The sequence below is a fragment of the Pelodiscus sinensis genome, chromosome 2 (genome assembly GCF_052426305.1).
Source record: "Pelodiscus sinensis isolate ZL-2025 chromosome 2, ASM5242630v1, whole genome shotgun sequence".
In the NCBI taxonomy this organism is placed as follows: Eukaryota; Metazoa; Chordata; order Testudines; family Trionychidae; genus Pelodiscus; species Pelodiscus sinensis.
The window spans coordinates 138,394,019-138,413,788 of NC_143053.1; the positions used below are offsets into that span (position 1 = coordinate 138,394,019).

Sequence of the window (19,770 nt, forward strand, 5' to 3'; positions counted from 1 at the left end):
TGGGGAGTGTCTTTCTCCTTTTCAGTCAGGGGCTTTTACTTTGCTTCTCGCTTGTGTGCAGCCTTCAACCGATTTTTTGGTGTGTCAGCGGCCCCCAACCCAAAAAGGTTCCCCACCCCTGGTGTAGGAATAGGGAGGTGATTTATATCTGGAATTAGTAATAAAGGAACATTGCATTCAACTCGGGTTTCAATATTTTAAAAAGGATGTTGAAAAACTGGACAGAGAAAAAGAGCCACTAAAATTATATGTGGACAGGAGAACATGCTTTAGGCCTGGTCTACAGTAGAAAATTAGGTTGTCTTAACTATGGTGGTCACTGGTGTGAAAAATCCACATCCCTTAGTGGCATTGTTAAGCTGACCTACGACCCTGTGTAGACAGCACTAGATCAATGGTTGAATTCTTCTCTCAACCTCTTTGTTGCCTTTCGGGGAAGTATATTATATATATAGGAGAGAACCCCTCCCATCAGGTGATGCCCAGAATGTCTAGAGAACACACCTGCCCATCACCCAAACTCCCTCCCCTCCATCTGCCTAAGGCTCTAGGAGAGAGTTTCGGTGGTGGGGGGGGGTGGGGGTGGTGATGTGGGCTCTGGGAGGGAGTGTGGGTGCTAGGTACAGGCTCTGGGCTGAGACAGGGAATTGGCATATACAAGGGATGCAGCTTTGGGATGGAGGTTGGGTGCATGAGAGGGTGAGGGATCAAGCTTTGGAGTGGAGATGGTGCAGGCTCTGGTCTGGGGCAGAGGGTGGGGTGCAGGAGTGGGTGAGGCTCTGGGAAGGAGTTTGGGGACTGGAGATGTGGGGAGAGGGTGTAGGCTCTGGAAGGGAGTGGAGTGTGTGAAGGAGTGCAGGGGGAGGGGGAAGGAGCAATGTTCCCTATAAACTGTGCACTTATGCAGCCACTCAGGAGAGATTCAAATGCTGCCCAGCTGATTAGCAGAGTGTCCATCATTAGGTGTTTTTGTTTCTACTAGCAGTGCACATTTGCACGCTGTGGTTCACATAAAAATTATTCCACACATGGCTAGAAAAGATTTGAGGGAACAGTGGTGGGGAGTGTTGCATTTACCTAGGGCACCCGCCCTGGCAGCAGCTCTGGGAGGGGTAAAGGTCTCCCTTGCCTCACACGTGCATAGGAATTGCATGGTGCCCCTAGGCAATTCAAAATGCCCTGGCAGTGCAGTGAAGCTAAAGCGACTTTCAGCTGCTGGCTCCGTGCTGCTACCAGCATGTCCCTGCTGCCCCTCAGTGTAGCTGGGCCTCTGTGACTTGCTCCCAAGTTCTGGTGCCGTAAGGCTGCATATGCTGGCGGTGGTGTGGAGCAAGTGGCAGGAAGATGTGCTCGTGGAATGAGGAGTAACGGTAGTTCGAACTAGGAAGCCTAGTCCGAACTACCTAGTTCGTGCCGCGTGTAGCTGCGCTCCACGGGGTTCGAACCAGCCGGGATTTAAAAATGGCGGCACCCGGCTTATGCAAATGAAGCCCGGGAAATTCAAATCCTGGGCTTCATTTGCAAGTGCGGTATGCCTACATTACCCCGCTAGTTCGAACTAGCGGGGTAGTGTAGACATACCCTAAAGGATTTGTTAATCTAGCATAAAAAGGTATCACAAGAATGAGCTCCTGGAAGCTGAAGCTAGACTAATTCAAACTAGAAATAAGACAGATTTCTAACAGTGAGGGTGATTAACTATTGATTCAAACAACCATGGGAAATGGTGGATTCTCCATCAGTTGAAGTCTTTAGACCAACACTGTACACATTTCTGAGTGAGAAAAATGAATATGCCATATCACTTATGGGTGGACACTTTTCACAGAAGGATCACACCTTTTAGCCCTTGTCTTCAAAGAAAACATGCACAACACCTTCAAAAGATTAACCGGGGAACTTAAACTCATAACTTTCTGAGACACTGAAAATCATGGTCTTAATAAATATCCTGGCTTTATAGTTCATTACAATACTGGATTTCTGTCCCTCCTCTTTTTTGTCCTATGACTGCAGGAGCATTCAATGGGCCCCTTCACCTTCACTGATCACTTCAAATCTGTGTTAACTAATTATGCTAAACAATATGATTCATATTATATTTAGCTATAACACTCTGAGGCCAGTCTACACCAGTGTTCCCTGTATGCTGAGCGATTGGGTGGGCACCCAGGAGAGATTCAAATGCTGCCCAGATGATTAGCAGAGCACCCACAGCAAAAACACCCAGCAGCATGTGTTTCTATTGGTGGTGCACATCCACACATGCCTTGGTAACATATGAAAATGTATTCTGCACATAGATGGAAAAAATTAGAGGGAATACTGACCTATACCATACAATTAGGTCAATTTAACTACATTGTACAGGGTGTGAAAATTCACATCCCCTGAGCAGTGTAGTTAAGCCAACCTAACCCCTCTGCTAGGCCAACAAAAGAATTCCTTTGATCTAGCTACTGCCTCTTGGGGGAAGTGAATTACCTGTGTTTATGGCAGAACTCCTCCCATTGGCATCTACACTAAAGCGCTACAGTGGGGTGGCTGCAGCACTATAGCTGTGCCCTTGTAGCCTTTTAAGTGAAGACCTAGTCAGAGAACCTTTCCCAAATCTGCAGGAGAGCTCTGTGTGTCTCAAAAACTTCTCTCTCTTACCAACAAAAGTTGAGCCAATAAAAGACAGTACCTAACCATCTTGTCTCTCTGGAAGATGTGCTTTAGTCAGACACTTTATAGAGTTCAGTACACAAGTAATTGTGTGCAAGTGTGAAATTGGATGGCCTGTGAGATTAGATTACATGGACCCTTCTGGCTTTAAAATCGATGGCTCTAAGAATGAGTGGTTACATTGTTCTGTCTCAGTGCATTCGTTATGTGTCTCTAATGTTGGCTTCTGGAATGCATGGAATGCCCCTTTTTAGGTACCCCTATGCCAGTCATGCTGGTAAAAGCACAAGGGCAATTTTACCTACCCAAGAGTAGATGCCTCTGGTGATAGCTGTGGAATGAGCTGCTGGCTGAGACTTTATATCCCCATGGCCTCTCTTCTCTGCACAGATGCTCGGGAGGGCACGGGAAGCATTTTCTGAGAATGGAAATTTTCCCTGTCATGGCTTTGGCTTGCATTTGACATCCTCCCTCTCCTCCAGCGGTTCCCTTTTCCAGATGGGGACCCATTTTGACACTTGAGGAAGTCTTGGTGACCCAACACAATTCAAAAACAGGGGGCAGCAGAACCACCTGGGGAGACACTTGGTGACCCGTTTGAAATGTAATGGCAACCCATATTTGGGTCCCGACCCATAGGTTGGGAAACCCTGCTCCCCTCCCTAGCCAGTGCTGAACCAGCCAGTGCTCTCCAGCATGGCCGGATTAACCTTTTGTGGGCCTGCCGCCAAACATATTTGTGGGCATATCAGTCTCCAAAGGGAGGAAGAGGCAAGAGCACAGCAAGGCGTAATGGTGGGGGTGGTCAGTTTCCAGAGTGAGACGGGGCTGGGGGCAAGCACAGCAGGGCAGAGCAGGGTGGACCGGATCCCTCTGGGGCAGCAGGGAGTTGGTTTCTACCTCTCTCTATGGGAGCCAGGTCCTTGGGAATGAATTCTCTCTGCAGCTGAGCTGCAACTTCTCTAGGCAGCAGCAGCTGCTCTTCCTGCGATGGAGGCTGATTGTGGTTACTCCTGTAACTGGAATTTTAGCATTGAAAACTGGACAACATGGGCATAGAACAGGGGTGGGGGGACAATGGCCCTTCACTGTTAGTCTTCCCACTTGTTTCCTGCCCTAAGGGTGGGTGAGCCATGCAGTGTGGAGAGGAGTGAGCAGAAAGCAAGGTCCTGGGAGAAGAGGTGGACTAGGGGTGGGAAGAGGTGGTCCAAGGGTGGGGCCTCAGGGAAGGGGCTGAGCATGGGTGGAGCCTTGGGGTGAGGAGTGGATGGAGCCTGGGTAGGGCCACAGGGGAAAGGCTGAGTGTGGGTGGAGCCTCTGGCAGAGGGGTGGAGCAGGTGGATGGGGCCACTTTTTGGGATCTTCTGGCGCTCCTGCCTGGCAACCATAACGGGCCCCTTCTGAGTGTGGGCCCGGCCCTATGGTGCCACTGCAAACCTGGCACTGCTCTCCAGACACCTCAGAGGTGGAGACATCAGTTAGGTGCATGGAACGCGGGATGTACTCAGGACTTACACTAGCTAACAGCCACTCTTAACCATTCATCCTACAGAGTCCATGTTTTGTTCAGGAAGGAGATGAATTGCAGCTGCCTGTCAGTACATACAGTTACTGCATTTAATACAGTTCCAAGGACAATGCAACCAGACTTTTCCCATCCTCATGTACTACTGCACAACCCCTAGCTGCCCAAGGGAGAGACGGTGCTAGACCCCAGGGCTGTGTCTACATTGGCCACTTATTCTGGAAAATCAGCCGCTTTTCCGGAATAACTTACCAGATGTCTACACTGGCCCCATGAATTTCCGGAAAAGCACTGACGATCTACTGTAAAATCATCAGTGCTTTTCCGGAAAAACTATGCTGCTCCCATTTGGGCAAAAGTCCTTTTCCGGAAAACTGTTCCGGAAAAGGGCCAGTGTAGACAGCATAGATTTCTTTTCCGCAAAAAAGTCCCGATCACAAAAATGACGATCGGGGCTTTTTTGCAGAAAAGCGCATCTAGATTGGCACGGACACTTTTCCGGAAAAAGTGCTTTTCCAGAAAAGCATCCTGCCAATGTAGACGCTCTTTTTCCGGAAATACTTATAACGGAAAACTGTTCCATTTTAAGCATTTCCGGAAAAGGGTGCCAGTGTAGACGTAGCCCAGGGGTCTGTCTCCCAGTCACCCTGTTCTAATCCACCAGATCCCAGTCCTCTCCCAAATCTGGGGGTAGAGCCCAGGAGCCCTGACTCTCAGCCCCTGTGCTCTGATCACACCCTGTAACCATTAGCTGTGTTATCAATAACAATAGCAGCACTGATAGTGACCAGTTGAACAGAGAGCCATGCAGTCAGCGTGTGAGCTGGGAAAGGCTGATGATCTGTTCCATCCCAGAGACATGCAAAGGGCAGAGAGAAGCAGGGGGCTAGTGCCAGCTCCTGTGTGGGAGGTGGGTGCACTGGAGGGTAGGGGTGACTTTGCCCAGTGTAGGAGACGGATAAGGTGAGCTGGATCCTGAGGGGTGGCTGCAGCGATGTAGGCTCAGGCTGAGCTCCCCCAGTGATCAGTTTTCTGCTGCCCTGCAAAGTCCTGCATGTAAAGGTCAACAGTCAAATGGGCATGGTCCTGCTGTTGGGTCCTTGTCAGTCCGGCAGCCCAGGGATCCAGGTGACCAATGCTGCTGTAACTGGAGAGCATTTGTGAAGGGAAGGGTGAGGGCATCTCCAGCACTCACAACTGGCAGCAGTGTCTCCAGGGAGGTCGGGTACAGCCCAGAGGGGGAGTGAGGAGCAGAGTTGGGTTCATAAAGGATCCAGCCTGTCTCCAGTTCCAGCCTTGCTGAGGGGGAGATAAACCCTGGCTAGGGCATTGGGTCCTCATCTTCAGCTATGCTATGTACTCTGCAAAGTGCAGAGAGTATCAGTGCTCCCTGCCCAGCGCCCGGCACAGGCCCACAGCACAGTGCACAGAGCCATGTTGGGAGGCTGCCGGCTGCACCCCAATTCCTGTTCTACTTACCCCTCACCTGAGCAAATTGCTCCAAGCTAAACCCTAACCCTGTGACTTCAGGCTTGAGTGGTGCTGGTATCTTAGAGCTGTCAGAGCAGCACTTCCAGAGGCAGCTCTAAGATACCAGCAAGCAGTAGAGGTTGGACAAGCAAAAGGCCTGATGCTGCAGGCCCTGTCCCTGAGGCAGTAAGGAACCAATGCTGCAAACCCTTACAGTGTGGCTACGTCTACACTGGCATGATTTTCCGCAAATGCTTTTAATGGAAAAGTTTTTGCATTAAAAGCATTTGCAGAAAAGAGTGTCTAGATTGGCACGGACGCTTTTCCACAAAAACACTTTTTGCGTAAAAGTGTCTGTGCCAATTTAGACGCGGTTTTGCGCAAGAAAGCCCTGATCACCATTTTCGCCATCGGGACTTTTTTTGCGCAAAACAGTTTTTAGCTGTCTACACTGGCCCTCTTGCGCAAAAACATTTCCGGAAAAGGGCTTTTGCCCTAACGGGAACGTCAAAGCATTTGCGCAAGAAGCACTGATTTTGGACAGTAGAACATCAGTGATTTTGCGCAAAATCAAGCGGCCAGTGTAGACAGCTGGCAAGTTTTTGTGCAAAAGTGGCCACTTTTGCGGAAAAACTTGCCAGTCTAGATGCAGCCTGTGTGTATACCCTGAACTTCCTTCGGTCAAATCACTTCCATGCATACAGCTTCGGGTCTCCCCAGTGGCAGTGGGTGGATGCCTTTTCCTCAGATGATCATCATAATGTATTCCCTATACTCTGCACCCAGATGCTATGCCCATCCCCATCCATGGGCTCACACCTGTCAGTGAGGGCTGCAGCTGACCTTGAGAGCAAGCAGTGATGAGCTTCAGCCCATATGGGAGGTCTGGTGGTTTTGCGAGGGTAGGGAATTTAAGGCCCTGGGGCTTGCCTGGATCTGGCCCCTGAGGCTCAGGGCTTCCCCTCCCAGCACTGGGGAGCCCACGCTGGCACTCCAGGCCCCCCGCAACCTCACCACAGAGCAGGAGCACACAAAATCTACTAGCCTGGGCTGCCTTAGGCTCTGGTATGCGTGGAGAATGTCTTTCTGCTTTCAATTGGAGGCTACATCAGTGAAAGTTTGGTTTTCTTTTTCTGCATCTCACTTGTGTGCAGCCCCCAACTGATTTTTCTGTGGGTCAGTTTCCCCCGACTCCCAAAAACAGTTTCCCACTGCTAGTTCTGAGGCTCCTGGCTGCTTTTGGCTAAATGGGGGGCAGAAGGTACATGAGTTTTTTGCACCTCTGACTCAGGCTAAGTTTCCAGAAATGCTCTTTGCTGTGCTTACTGAAAAGCCAGTCCCAACTGGGGATGCTAACCTCATCACACCGGGCCCTCAGCTCTTGTACAAATCTGGCCCTTAATGCTTTCACCAGCTCTAGCAATTTCATGGCTAACTCACTGGATTCCAGAGCTCTGGTCTAAGTTAGCAACGGCAGAAGGTGGGGGGAGGATGAAGGAGGAGTAATAAGCTTTGGCTTCTGATTTAGATGAAGCAATGTGAACTCAAGGGAAAAGGCTACATGCCTTTATTACCGCTCATTCTCTCAACACTGCACCTGTCTTTACAGAAGCATGATGCCCCTCATTCAACAGTCAGAGTTTTTCAGGGCAAAGGTCCCAACAGGCCTGTGGGGCTCTGAGGAATCTGACCTACCAGCCCAGTGTGTACCATGGCCTGGTCAGGTGATTAGGCCTGCTGCCTAAGGCTGGGACCTTATTAGCTCCAGTTAAAGAGGCTGGTCTGTGCTGCTGGCTCAGGAGCTTTGTTCACTGAAGTGCTGTGACTGGAGGTCATTATAGAGACCTGCATTGGGTCCTTCAGGGCTGAGGAACTGGATTCTGCCCCCTTCCCAAAACACTGGAATCCCAGAGTGGGGCAGTAGCAGAGCCAGAGGCTTGACAGGAAAACAGAGCCCCATGAAAATCCCCGCAAACAGCAGATTCAGGCTCCACGGCACCGTACCAGCTGCTAAGAGGACTTGGAGCAGGGGAGGGAGGAAGGGAGTAGAGTCACACACAGTTCCACACCCAGCGTGCCCAGAACTGGTGTGTCCAGCTCTCTTGAAAACTTGGTATGAGAGTGAGCTGTCAATTAACCCTCAGACAGACAGAGAGAGAGAGAGAGAGAGAGGAAGGGAGGAGGGGCACCTAATCACTATACAATGACAGCTGGCTGCCCTGGGATGCTGTCATTGGCCATATACAGCCAGAGGCCCCCGGAGAGCTAGGAGATGTTTTAGTACTTTTTTTTTCAGCAGAAAATGCAGATTCGGTGACACTGTGACATTTTGCAAACTTGTGTCAGCTTCACCAAATTCTTTGTTTTGAGAAATCAAACAAAAAATCTGAACAAATTTAAATGTTTTGATTTCTCTTTGACTTTGAAGTTGCCAACAAACCAAAAAAAAAAAATCACTTCTTCCCCCAGCTCTAGTCCCGGGTCCCCTGCAGCAAGGGAGCTCACTGGGTCTCTTTGTGGATGCCTCAGGAGCCATGTCAGGGCAGGCAGCCATTCCTGACAGCCAGAGGCTGTGCAGTGGCAAGGGGTTACAGGTCTCTCTGGTGTGCTGAGGAGTCAGGCCTTGCCTGAGGAGTGGTGGCACAAGAGGCATCGTGTAGAGCTAGTGTCCTTACACAACATCAGCAATAGGAAGGATCCACCTGGGCAGGGGTTTCCCTCCAAATAACTGTAATTACCAAAACCCACTGCAGACAAGGCCTAGCTACATCCACACACTGCCGCTCAGGTGGAGGTCTGGTGGCTTCCAAACTCAGAATGCAGTGAGCGCCCCATCCATTGGATAATCCGCCCTCTCCCCCATTAGTGGGGTCTTGTCTCCCCAGAAGCACTTAGAAGGGCTGCTGAAAGGGCTTTCACCCAGCTCAAAGCCTTATTCTGAGCCAGGGGGACCCTGTGCCTGGAATGGGGAAGGAGGCTGTCACATTTGGGCCTCATGTGCAGCGGTAACAGCACAGACCTCATAAGACATTGACCTCTCCTTCCGCCCCTGGAGTTGGGTTGAGGAGGCTGAGGAGGGCTATTCCTGGCAGCAGCCCCTCCTCCTAATGGAGGCAGCAGATCCTTGGCCTGTATGAGAAGAATGGGAGTCTCAGCTGTGTCCCTTTTGGACTGTGCCTATTCCACCCAGCACTCACCAGACCCTTGTCCAAGACAAACAAGGGGGATCAGGTCACAAAGCCTGATGACTTTGTGCCTGCAGTGTAGGAGGCTGCTGAATGGACAGGGCACCACCACTTGGAGCTAGGCGAGGAAGCACTCCCAGGATGCCCCCAGGCTCTCATGGAGCACCTAGGGATGAGGTGGTGTATAAGGTGCAGGGCCTGGCTCTGTGTCTAGTGGGCCCTAGCTCAGCCTGTGTTGTGTCCACAGGACTCAGTGATGGCCCAATGCCCAGGAGCAGCAGCACTGGCCGTGCTGGATGAGATGCTGGAGATCACGGCCCAGAGCCTTGTGCGCACAGAGGTGGCTGAGCACTACCAGGTCATCCGGGAGCTGGGCAGGGGCAAGTATGGCCATGTGGTGCTGGTGACTCACAGGCAGAGAGGTAAGGAGCTACCCTCACCTTGACCCTGCGTGCCACCCTATCATTGCTGACTGCTCCCCCTGCCCCTTAGCTCCTCTCTCCTCCCACCCCAAATCAGGAAAATAGTCCCATCTACACTGGAATCCCTCCCTGTCAATGCTCTGGATCAGAACAAATGGGTCCATCTAGTCTGGTATCCCCTACCCCTGCTGACCCAGGTCACAACCTACCCACCCTGCATGCAATTCACTGGTCCAATCTCAGAACAGCCAGGAATGGCCATCCTCTTAACCAGCTCCTACAGTGCACACCTGCCAAGGCTGGTGCTCTGCCTGCGGCAGTCAGTTCCACAGTTCCATGTCCCATGGCTGCCCAATGCCCCGCCTGTCTGGCCATGCTGTGAGCTGCTCTTCAAGAGGAGCCTAATCTCTCTCCCACATTCTCAGGGACGCCCATGGCTCTCAAGCTGCTTCCCAAAGCTCACACCAAGCTACAAACCTTCCTGTATGAGTACTGCGTGGCGCTCTCCCTCGCCACCCATCCTGCCATCATCGGCATGTTTGGTATTGCCATTGAGTCCAGCCAGCACTATGGCTTTCTCTATGAGCCCGCACTGCACAGAGACCTCATCTCCATCATCAAGCCACGGGTGAGTGCTACCCCACGGGAAGGGGAACTGGAACTCAGCATCAATCCAGCTCCAGCACAGGAAATGAGACATGGGGCTGTCTCCTGAAGGAGGCACTAGCTCCCATCCGGCCAATCCATAGGGGACTAGCAGGCTTAGGGGGTGCTGGAATAGGGAAAGGGATACAGGGTCTTTCCCCATTAGGAGGCACCAGCTCCGATCGATCCCCAGCGTATGGGACTGGCTGAGGAGGGGCAGGGAATGGGACACAGAGTATTGTCCTATTAGGTCGGGGGAATGGCTATATCCTTAGAGCACCCATCTTCAACATAGGAAGTGCCAGAGTCTCCCCTACATGCAACGCTGGCTGGTGCCTGTCTGGCTGGCTAGGCTGCCATGGCACTGTGGGTTGCAACGTCTCCTCTCTCTGTCCCTGGGCAGGACGGGATCCCTGAGCCAGCTGCCAAGCAGTGTGCCAAGCAGTTGGTGAGCGCGCTGGAGTTCATACACAGCCGGGGGCTGGTGTACCGAGACGTCAAGCCCGAGAATGTGCTGCTCTTTGACCCTGAGTGCAAGTGCATCAAGCTGACTGACTTCGGGCTCACCCGACCCAAGGGCACTCGGCTCAAGCTAGTGGCAGGGGTGATCCCCTACACTGCTCCAGAGCTGAGCAACACCACCAATGCCCAGGGCCTGCCCATTGATGCCAGCCTGGATGCCTGGGCCTTCGGTGTGATGCTCTTCTGCCTGCTGACCGGCTACTTCCCCTGGGAGCAAAGCCTGCCAGCTGACCCCTTTTTTGAGGACTTTATGCTATGGCAGGAGTCGGGGCTGGCTGAGGACCTGCCACGACATTGGAGGCGCCTGACAGCTGAGGCCACCCACATGCTGCGGAGCCTGTTGGCCCTGGATCCTGCCCAGCGCAGCCCTGTCAGCGGAGCCCTGCAATATGTCAACAGCCCCTGGAGAGTGGAGAACTGGCATGGTGAGGAGCAGGCTGTGGCGCCCTAGGGAACCTCTACTAGGGGAGTGGACGCCATCCATAGGATGGTCAGGGTCCACGGCCCTGCAACAAGCCTCCAACAGGGCAGAAATCCATTGAAAGGGGCTGTCAAAATAACAGCTGTGGCAAGATCTGTTTGAAAGCACCGAGCTCCAGTTCCTGCCAGGCACCAGTTCTCCTCTGGGTGCCACATGCCCTGCAGGTGCAGTTCTCACTGGGCACTGATTCCCATTGGGTGCCAAACCCACCCAGGCCACTCATTTCCCAGTTTGTGCCACTCCCCTCCACCTCCCACCAGGTGTCGATTCCCTCCAGGCACCGGTTCTCCCCCTGGCACTGGATCAGCAATGGGAGCCCCTTCCACCCCTCCCATCCCCAACTACCCCACCCCTTCCCTGATAAAGGCATGTCTTATTGCTGTGTGGAGCACACCCCCTGGAGCAGTTTCTGTGCGCTGCAGCCATTGCATTATGATAGAAATAGAGATTTATTCATCATTTAACTCCAATCTGTGGCTCCTTTTCACTTGTAATAAAACCCATAAGTGGGGCCCCTAGGTGGGAGAGAAGAGGTTACAACAGGCACTCTTCCTGCTTGAGACTCCACCCAGAGTCCACCTGCAGGGTGCCAGTGGGCAGCTGGGGGACAGGGGCTGGAGAGCAAAGGAAGGAGGTAGCTAGGTTCCAGGTCGGGCAGGAGTCAGTAGATGAGTTTTAGGTCTGACAAGAAGTTAGATGGGGTGGGGGGGCTAGGGTTTCAAAAAGGGACCCTGGCAGCTCCAGTCAGCACTACTGACCAGGCCATTAGAAGTCTGGTTGGTTCAGAGTTGTGTGGCTCCCCAGAAATGGTGACATGTCTCTCGGCTCCTAGGCAGAGGGACAGCCATGAAGGCTTCACACCCTGCCCCTTCCTGCCCCAAGTGTTGGCTCCACAGCTCTCATTGGCTGGGAACTGCAGCCAATGGCACCTGTGAGCAGAGGCAGCACACAGAGATACCTGGTCGGGATTCCACCAAGGAGCTGAGGGGCATGTTACTGCTTCCAGGAGGCATCGTAGGTAAGCACTTCCCAGAGCCCACAACTCGAACCCCGTCTACACCACTCCCCTGCCTAGTCTTGAGTCCCTGTCCTCATTCTGAACCCCTCAGCTGACCCAGAGCACACTCCTGCATCCCAATCTCCTCATGCTCAGCCCACCCTAGAGCCTGCACCTCCCAGACAGAGCCCGCTACCCCCTATATCCCCCCCAGAACCCCTCATTTCTACCCACCTCAGAGCCCGCATCCCAGAACTCATACCCCTGGCACACCCCAACCTCCTGCCCCTGACACAGACTCCTCCTGCACTCCAAACCCTTGCCTCAGCTTGGAGCTCCTCCAATATGCCACAACCTACAGTCCCACCCCGATCCTAGAGCCCCCTCCCATATCCTGAACCCATCATTCCCGGCCCCACCACAGAGCTCGCAGCACCAACCAATGCCCGCTGTCATCCCCTCCTACACTCCACCCCAGTGAAATAAGTGAGTGAGTGAGGGTAGGGGAGAGCGAGCGACAGAAGAAGGGGCTATAGAGTGAGTGGGGGTAGAGGGTCAAAGAAGGGGTGGGGCGGGGCAGGTCCTCAGGGAAGGGGCAGGGCAGAGGGCAACACAGAGCATTCAGTTTTGTTTGTACGGGCACTTGCTTCCACCCTGTTGCTGGTCTGCTCTTTTTGTTGGGTGCTGTGCTGTTGGTCCCCTGTGTTGCTCATATACCTAGTTTATGACTGCTCATGGCAAAAACTCATTCTATGACTGTCCTTCTGCTCCTGGCCCTGGGTCTCTTTGTCTGCGCCTGACAACTGTCTGCTACTATTCCATACTTGTCTTCAGTTTCATCGCCTGTGCTCTCCAGAGTCTGTAACTGCCTCATATGAACTGATTGCTGTTCTTGCCTGAATCAGTTGTCCAGATCAGTGTTTCTCAATCAGTGGTACGAGTACCCTGAGGGGTACTTGAGAGAAGTCTGGCAGGGGTACATTAACACAACTGAAATTTGGAGAAAACTGAATTTTTGTTTTAAGTTTTACAGCTCTTTGTTATTTTCGTATTTTTTACATCCAAAAATTTCATCACCCACCCGGCTCCAATTAAGTTGTTTAAACAAATGTGTTGCAATGGTAGAAAAAAATGCATGTGTCTGAAAACTGTAGGTACTGGGGGTACTTTTTTTTTTTTTAAAGAAGTACTTCATAAAAAAAAGTTGAGAAACACTGGTCCAGATAATCTACCTCCCAGTAGTTAGAGCAGTGACCTATTGTGACGATGTAGCTCCTGTCGTTAAAAGTGAACAGGTCTGTTTTTACCTTACAGCAGTGTTTCTCAAAGTGGCCCGCGAACCCACTCTGAGAAAGCTGCTACCGGGCCGCTCTGGTTTGTTTACTTACTGGTTCCGCAGCCATGGAGCCGCGCAGTTCCCATTGGCTGCAGTTCATCATTTACAGCCAAGGGAGCTGCAGGAATCAGTGGCCTGAGTCATGCTGGTAAGTAAACAAACTGGAGCGGCCCGGTAGCAGCTCTCTCAGAATGGCTCCATGGACCACTTTGAGGAACACTGCCTTACAGGGATGTCATGAGTCTACATAGGCTCCTTTTGTTGCTGATCACCATGGATGGTGTGAATAAGAAGCTTCAGCAGGCTTAAGCCATGTCTACACCAAAAAGCAATATTTTTACACAAAACTTTGTAATGACAAAAAAGTGAGATCATACTCACTACAATGTGACTTTTGTTGGGAAAAAATGACCAGTACTGGTGATAAAAAACTTCCACCCCATGAGAGATATTTTCCTCCTCCCTTTATTGTTGATAAACAGCATGCTTAGATGCCACTCCTGCCTTTATTACTTTTATTGGCTTCCAGGATGTGTCCCACAAAGCCCATGCTGACTGATCTGGTCAACAGTTTGACCTCAGTTGCCCTGCATCCAGGTAAACAGCAATCCACTCCTCCCCCTTAGAAGTCCTGGGAATTTTAAATTCTATACTTGCTTGCTGGATCTGCATGAAGTGATCTGATTGCATCTTCCCAGGTTACATGGGCTGGCTATCAAACCAAACCCCTTTCCCTCTTGGACCACTGTGGAGCTTTGTATCTGACCAGTATATGAGGAGAGAAGTCTGTGCTTCCAGGAGGCATCGTAGGTAAGCACTTCCCAGAGCCCACAACTCGAACCCCGTCTACACCGCTGCAATTGGCCCATAGGATTGTGTGGACACATTTCTTGAGGTTTTTAGGTGAAAAGAGTTATGATCAGAACACTTCTCATTTCAGAGTGAAGAGAAAGGAGCTGAGACAGGTACATGACATGTCATATCACAACAGTACATAACAGGATGTTTAGCACAGACCTAAGCTGCACCATGCTCCATTCCACCTTCTCACAATGTCTAGTGACAGAAGGTGTTGCCAGGCACTGAGAAATATGTACCCACAGTGCATGGCTCACTCAGTTGATGATGGTGCCCCCATTGTGGACATGATCTGTCAACAGAGAGAGCAAGCATCAACACCCTTTGGCGATTTTGGTTTTGTCGATTTTTTCCAAGTTAACATGAATTTTATCAACAAAACTTTGTAGTGAGACAAGGACTTAGCTTCCCCAAAATAAAAGGTTGGCTATGCCAGGACCAAATGTCAGCTGCAGGTCACATCCCTTTGGAGGTGCACTGGCTTGCTTTCTTTGTGCCCTGGAATTAGGACTGCTGGAAGCTCCCAAGAAGAGAGAGGGCCTCCAATGTTCAGAGCATGGCCCTGCTCCATTCCTCCCCTCCCTTTAAGGGCAAGTGTTGTGTTGGAGGAGGCAGAAAGGAGCAAGTAGTGAGTGTTGCTTTGGTGGAAGCAGGGGAACTGGGCAGGAAGAGGAGCAGAGCCTGGGGGGTGGTGGGGACATGGCCACAGTCTGGGCTTCTATGGAGCTTCCGACACTCCTGGGAGTAGTATCCCCAAATGAAAGACTCACGTGCCACCTATGTTGATCACTATACTGTTTGTAACCTTGCACTATTCCATGCATGCTCACAAATGGGCATGCATACCTCGCCAGTAGATTCCCTGGCTGAGACTCTCAGCCTTGGCTCTGTATTTAGGCATGAACCGTGTGTCAGCTCCTAAATCTGTGGGGTTATTCCTTGGTCTGCTTTAAACAAAATCCTGTATTGCACACGCAGCTCATCCCTCACCTGGGAGTAGAGGGAACCTCCTGTGGCACTTGTTCCTTTTTCTCTGGCCGACCCTGGAGTCATTCTACTGCTTGCAGTACCTATCATGTCTATTTTGTTAGATTGCATGGGACAGCCCATCAGAGAAGCAAAGGCAATCTACAGTCACTTTTCCTTTCCACAGAGCCAACTATGTTCTAGTCTGGAAGGTAAACCCATCTCACAGTCTGCTTCAGGGGGCAGCTAAGTTTGTCTGTACAGGAAAACACAACAATGGTCTGGTAGCACTTTAAAGACAAACAAAACATGTAGATGGTATCAGCATAGCCCACTTCTTCAGATGACCGGAGTTTGTTTCCATCTCACAGTATCTGCCACCAGCAGTGACTTTTCTGGGCAGGAACTTACAGTTCTGTATTCTCAGTGGCATGTTATACTCACTTGGGTGCACTCAGCAGTTGATTTTTCATGATGCTTTATAACGAATGACTTGTAATCACACTGCACATCCTCATGGTGCTCAGCAGTGAACTGGAACCATTCCATTCCAAAGATCACAGCCTGTCGCTCTTTTCCTACCCGAGTTTACCGCTTCCAGTGTCTGTCAGCACTCCGCTAGCTAATGCTATGGGTGGCAAGCTTTGCTTCAGTGCTGCTTTTAGGCTTCCCTGTCAGCTTCCCTTTGTAGCTCTAGCTGCTCTGTAGGGTTGTAGCACTTCAGGACTAGCACATTGCTTGTGATTTTCTTGACTCTTGCAAATGCCTGTTATTGGGTCTCTGACCATTCCCATGCGGCATCACTGCATGTCAACTGTTGGGGCTGAAGGGACTCACAGGTTTCTGATAGTGACTCTAGCCATGAGTGGTACTGCTACATGTCAACCACACTAAACCGCAAGCAGTAACGTTTCTTGTTCTGTGAGTTTCTTGTTGACTGCCCATCACAAGCAGTTGGCCTCATTTCTCCACATTTCTTTACCTCATCTAATGTTGCTGCTTACCAGTGCTGCTGGGATTACATTGCAGCTGGCTCCAGAATCCATCTGGAATCAAATTGCTTGTTGATCTAACAACATAGTTATGAATATGGCAGTTAAATGGCTGGCAGCCTTCTTCTGCAGTGCATGCACACTGGGAGCCTTTGGATCTGCCAAAGCAGGGGTCTCCAACCTTTTTAAGCACTTTTTGAATTTAAGTGCAATCCAAGATTTACCTCAACCTAAATACCCCTGCCCCCACCTCCTTCATGCCCCTTCTCCAAGGCCCCATGTCTGCTCACTCCATCGTCCCTCACTTTCACCAGGCAGGGGAAAAGGTTGGGTGCAGGCTCTAGTCTTGGATTAAGGGATTTAGAGTGTGAGGGGCTCTGAGCGAAGCTTGGGGCAGGCAGTTGGAGAGCTGGAAGGGGGTTCTAGGTGCAGGCTCTGGGAGTGTTTTTGGATGCAGGGGGGCTGGGGCAGGGACGTAGGTGCAGGAGGGGAGTTCATGACTGGGGCAGGGTTTCAGGATGTGGGCTCCAACTGGGCACTGCTTACCTCAGGTGGCTCCTGGGTGGGGGTGCAGTGGGGCTAAGGCTCACCCCTGCCCTGGCCCTGCACCACTTCCAAAAGCAGCTAGTTAAGTCCATCCCAAGTCCTGTTGTGCCCCCTCTCTGCTCTGTGGAGATAGGATACAGGGTGGGAGAAGGGGCACCTTGACATCAGCACCCCTCCTCTCTCTCCATTCCTGGGGGTGGGGGAGGCAGCTCCAAGGCAAAGGGCAGGGGTTGCACAGCAGTAGGGGGAGGGGCAGCTGAAGTGCCAGCACTTGGTAGCCTCTTGGCCAAACCAGTGAGGATCACCTGTCAGAGGCTCCAAGATCTACCAGTAGATCCCAAGCTACTGGTTGGTGACCACTGTGCTAAAGAAGGGATGGGCAAACTTTTTGGCCTGAGGGCCATATGGTAGGGAAGTTGTATTGAGGGCTGGTAGGAAGCTGGGGGAGTCTGGGAGGCAATCAAGTGCTGGCACTTCAGCTGCCCCTCCCCCAGATGTGGCCCAAGTCCCCCTCATAAGCCTTCCCCCCACTGCCTACTGCCTGACCACCCCAAGACTCCTGCCCCATCCAACACTCCTGCTCCTCACCCCTTGAATATGCCCTGCAACACCACCTCCTATCCAACCCCCTCCTGTTTTCCGACCCGACTGCTGCCCCAGGACCTCATCCACCCCCTATTCAACTCCCCAGCCTCGCTTCCCACCCCTGACTTCCGCCCAGAACCCCCACCCCCTATCTAACCCCTCTCCGATGCCTGCCCCCGACCATATTACCCAGAGCACCTGGACTGCAGGAACTGATGCTGGGGGCAGGCAGATGTGGAGGAGCAGGGGCTAGCTGCACATGCTGGCTGTGGCCTGCAGGCGGTAGTTTGCCCCCCTGCATAAAGTCACACTGTCACTGCTTTCCTCTTTGCTCTATGTCCTCAAACACATCATGCACTTCCTAGAATAGCTGCGGTATTGGGATATAGGAGTTGTTCTATTTCTCATGCACCTCTACCATTGTTGCCCTTATGCCAGGCATTTTCATTTCTGCCTTTTGGATTGCTTTCCATAATATATATACAGGATACCTGCATTCTTGGTCAGCCTGTCTCTGTCTTGTTCTTGGGTTTCTTTGCATGAGCCTGTTTATTGGTTCTGCACTGGTGGCTGTCACTGTTTTGATCTTTCCCTAGACAGTTCAGCTGCCCTTGCTATTTGGAAGTATTCCTCTAGGATTAAAGCTGATTCTTTCTACAATCTCTTGGTAAGATGGAATTGCATGTCCCACAAATGATGCTGCCTCTTTTTAATAAGAAATCTTTAATGTCTCCAAAGTAAAATGTGGATGCCAGAGTTCTCAGTTCTGTAACCTAATATCTATTCCCTTTTTTGCTTTTTGGCTTTTGGTAAATGACAGCTTCTGTCTACAGCCTCATTCTGTCGGGGATCAAACATCTTTATCAGCCGTTCTAGTATTTTGGGCATTATTCCAAGCAATTGGGTCTCGCTCATTTCTCATCTTTCCCCCCCAATGAGATATTAAAAAAGCTTCCTTTTCTCATCTGTACCCAATACTGTGCAGACTCAGTTCTAGCTTGCATGTGTTTTTTTTTAAATCCCAGATTCTCAGTAGTCTGAGTACCTCCATGCTGCCTCTGCTCTGTTTCTAGATATTCTGCATTGTTTACCTGTTAACAATATGCTGTCCTTTGCTGTGGATCTCATTAGATTGACCAGGTCAACGACCACCATGTTTCATGTACTATATGGTAGGTATCAACCAGAGCCAGACTAAGGGGCGGGCTAGTCGGGTAGCTGCCCAGGGCGCCAACTTACGTCGGGCCAGCCCTGGTACCAACAAGACTGGACCATGTTATTGGCTCAGAGGAGCTGCCATTCTAACCCATGTGCACACAGACTGGCTTCTTGATGCCTCTTCCAAATTTTTCCCTCTTGCAATCTTTGCACCTCCTTCCAAGTTCCAAGCAGGCTGCTACCTCATCAAATCCAGGACTGGATGCCTTTCTGCAAGTTATGTGCTAGTCAAACACAAAATATGCATGTTATTGGGCTTAGTACAGGAGTAACTGGATGAAATGAAATGGTGTATGATACACAGAAGTCAGGCTAGATGATCTAATAGTCCCTTCCAGCTTTAAACTCTAGGCCCTGGTCTACACTAGAGAGTGATTTCAAAATATACTCCCTCATCACATATATAGTAGCCCATTGTCTGTGAGTCTAACGCTGATGTACAAAGCCACGCCCCCTGGCTGTGCATGTCAGCGCCACGCCCCCCTTCCCCTCCCTCCCTGGCGGTTTGGCTGAGTGCTGCGCCGCTCAGCTGGGCCCCGGCGGGGGAGCAAGTGGCAGCAAAGGGCCCCAGAGGGCTGCTTGCCGCCGCTTGCTCCCCTGCCGGGGCCCACCTGAGCGCCACTCAGCTGGGCCCAGCAGGAGTGCCACAGTGCGCCATGCAGTGAGGAGAAGAGGGGCGGGGCTGGCCAGAAGGGGGGGTCGGAAGCAAAACCGGGTGAGGGATTGGGGGCTGTGGGGCTGGAGGGGAGGATGGGGGGGCACAGAGGAAGGGGGGAGGGAAGCAGTGCTGGCGGGGGAGGGTGTCCGGGGGTCCGTGGGGCTGGCTGGCAGGAAGAGGGGGTGAGAAGCAGAGCTGGGGTGGGATCGGGGGCTGTGGGGCTGGACAGGAGGAGGGGGGCAGGAAGCAGACCTGGCGGGGGCGGGGGAGATGCAGCCCCTGGCCTCAGCCAGAGTCCTTGTGTACGTCACCGCACCCTCTTCCTCCTTCCACTGTGGCACTGAGTGGTGCACCCCTCAGTCAGGCCGCCACGGGAGAAGGGAAGGGGGGGCAGTGACATAGACAGGGGGCAGGGCCGTGTACGTCACTGCCCCCTTCCCCTCCTGCTGTGGAACTCAGCTGAGTGCTGCGCCCCTCAGCCAGGCCGCCGGGGGAGCCAGCAGTGCAAGGGGCTGTTTGGGCTCCCCCGGGGTGGGAGGGGAACAGAGGGCGGTGATGTACATGGACCCTCCCCCTGGCCCTGTACGTCACCGTCCCGCCCCCTCCCTCGCGGCAGCCTGGCTGAGCAGGCAGCACTCAGCCAAGCGCCACGGAGGGAGGGAAGAGGAAGGGGGGTGGGGAGAGAGAGGCAGGAGGA

General features: G+C 52.0%; 1 protein-coding gene across 5 annotated transcripts in view; it reads left to right on the forward strand.

Annotated features, from left to right (window-relative positions):
• Positions 1–19,770, forward strand: part of LOC102461020 (serine/threonine-protein kinase SBK2-like) — a 39,055-nt gene that overhangs the window by 4,930 nt on the left and 14,355 nt on the right. For 4 of the 5 annotated variants that reach the window (XR_016348885.1, XM_089776443.1, XM_089776444.1 and 1 more), the window contains 4 exons: positions 9,095–9,269; positions 9,695–9,897; positions 10,318–10,861; positions 13,949–14,060. Coding sequence is in view for 4 of the 5 variants with exons in the window: in XM_089776442.1 (XP_089632568.1) it covers positions 9,095–9,269; positions 9,695–9,897; positions 10,318–10,861; positions 13,949–14,060 (1,034 nt within the window). In the remaining variant the exon portion in view is untranslated. Of the gene's footprint in view, positions 1–9,094; positions 9,270–9,694; positions 9,898–10,317; positions 19,094–19,770 lie in introns of those variants that run through there. The other variant, XM_075921479.2, reaches the window with a different exon arrangement.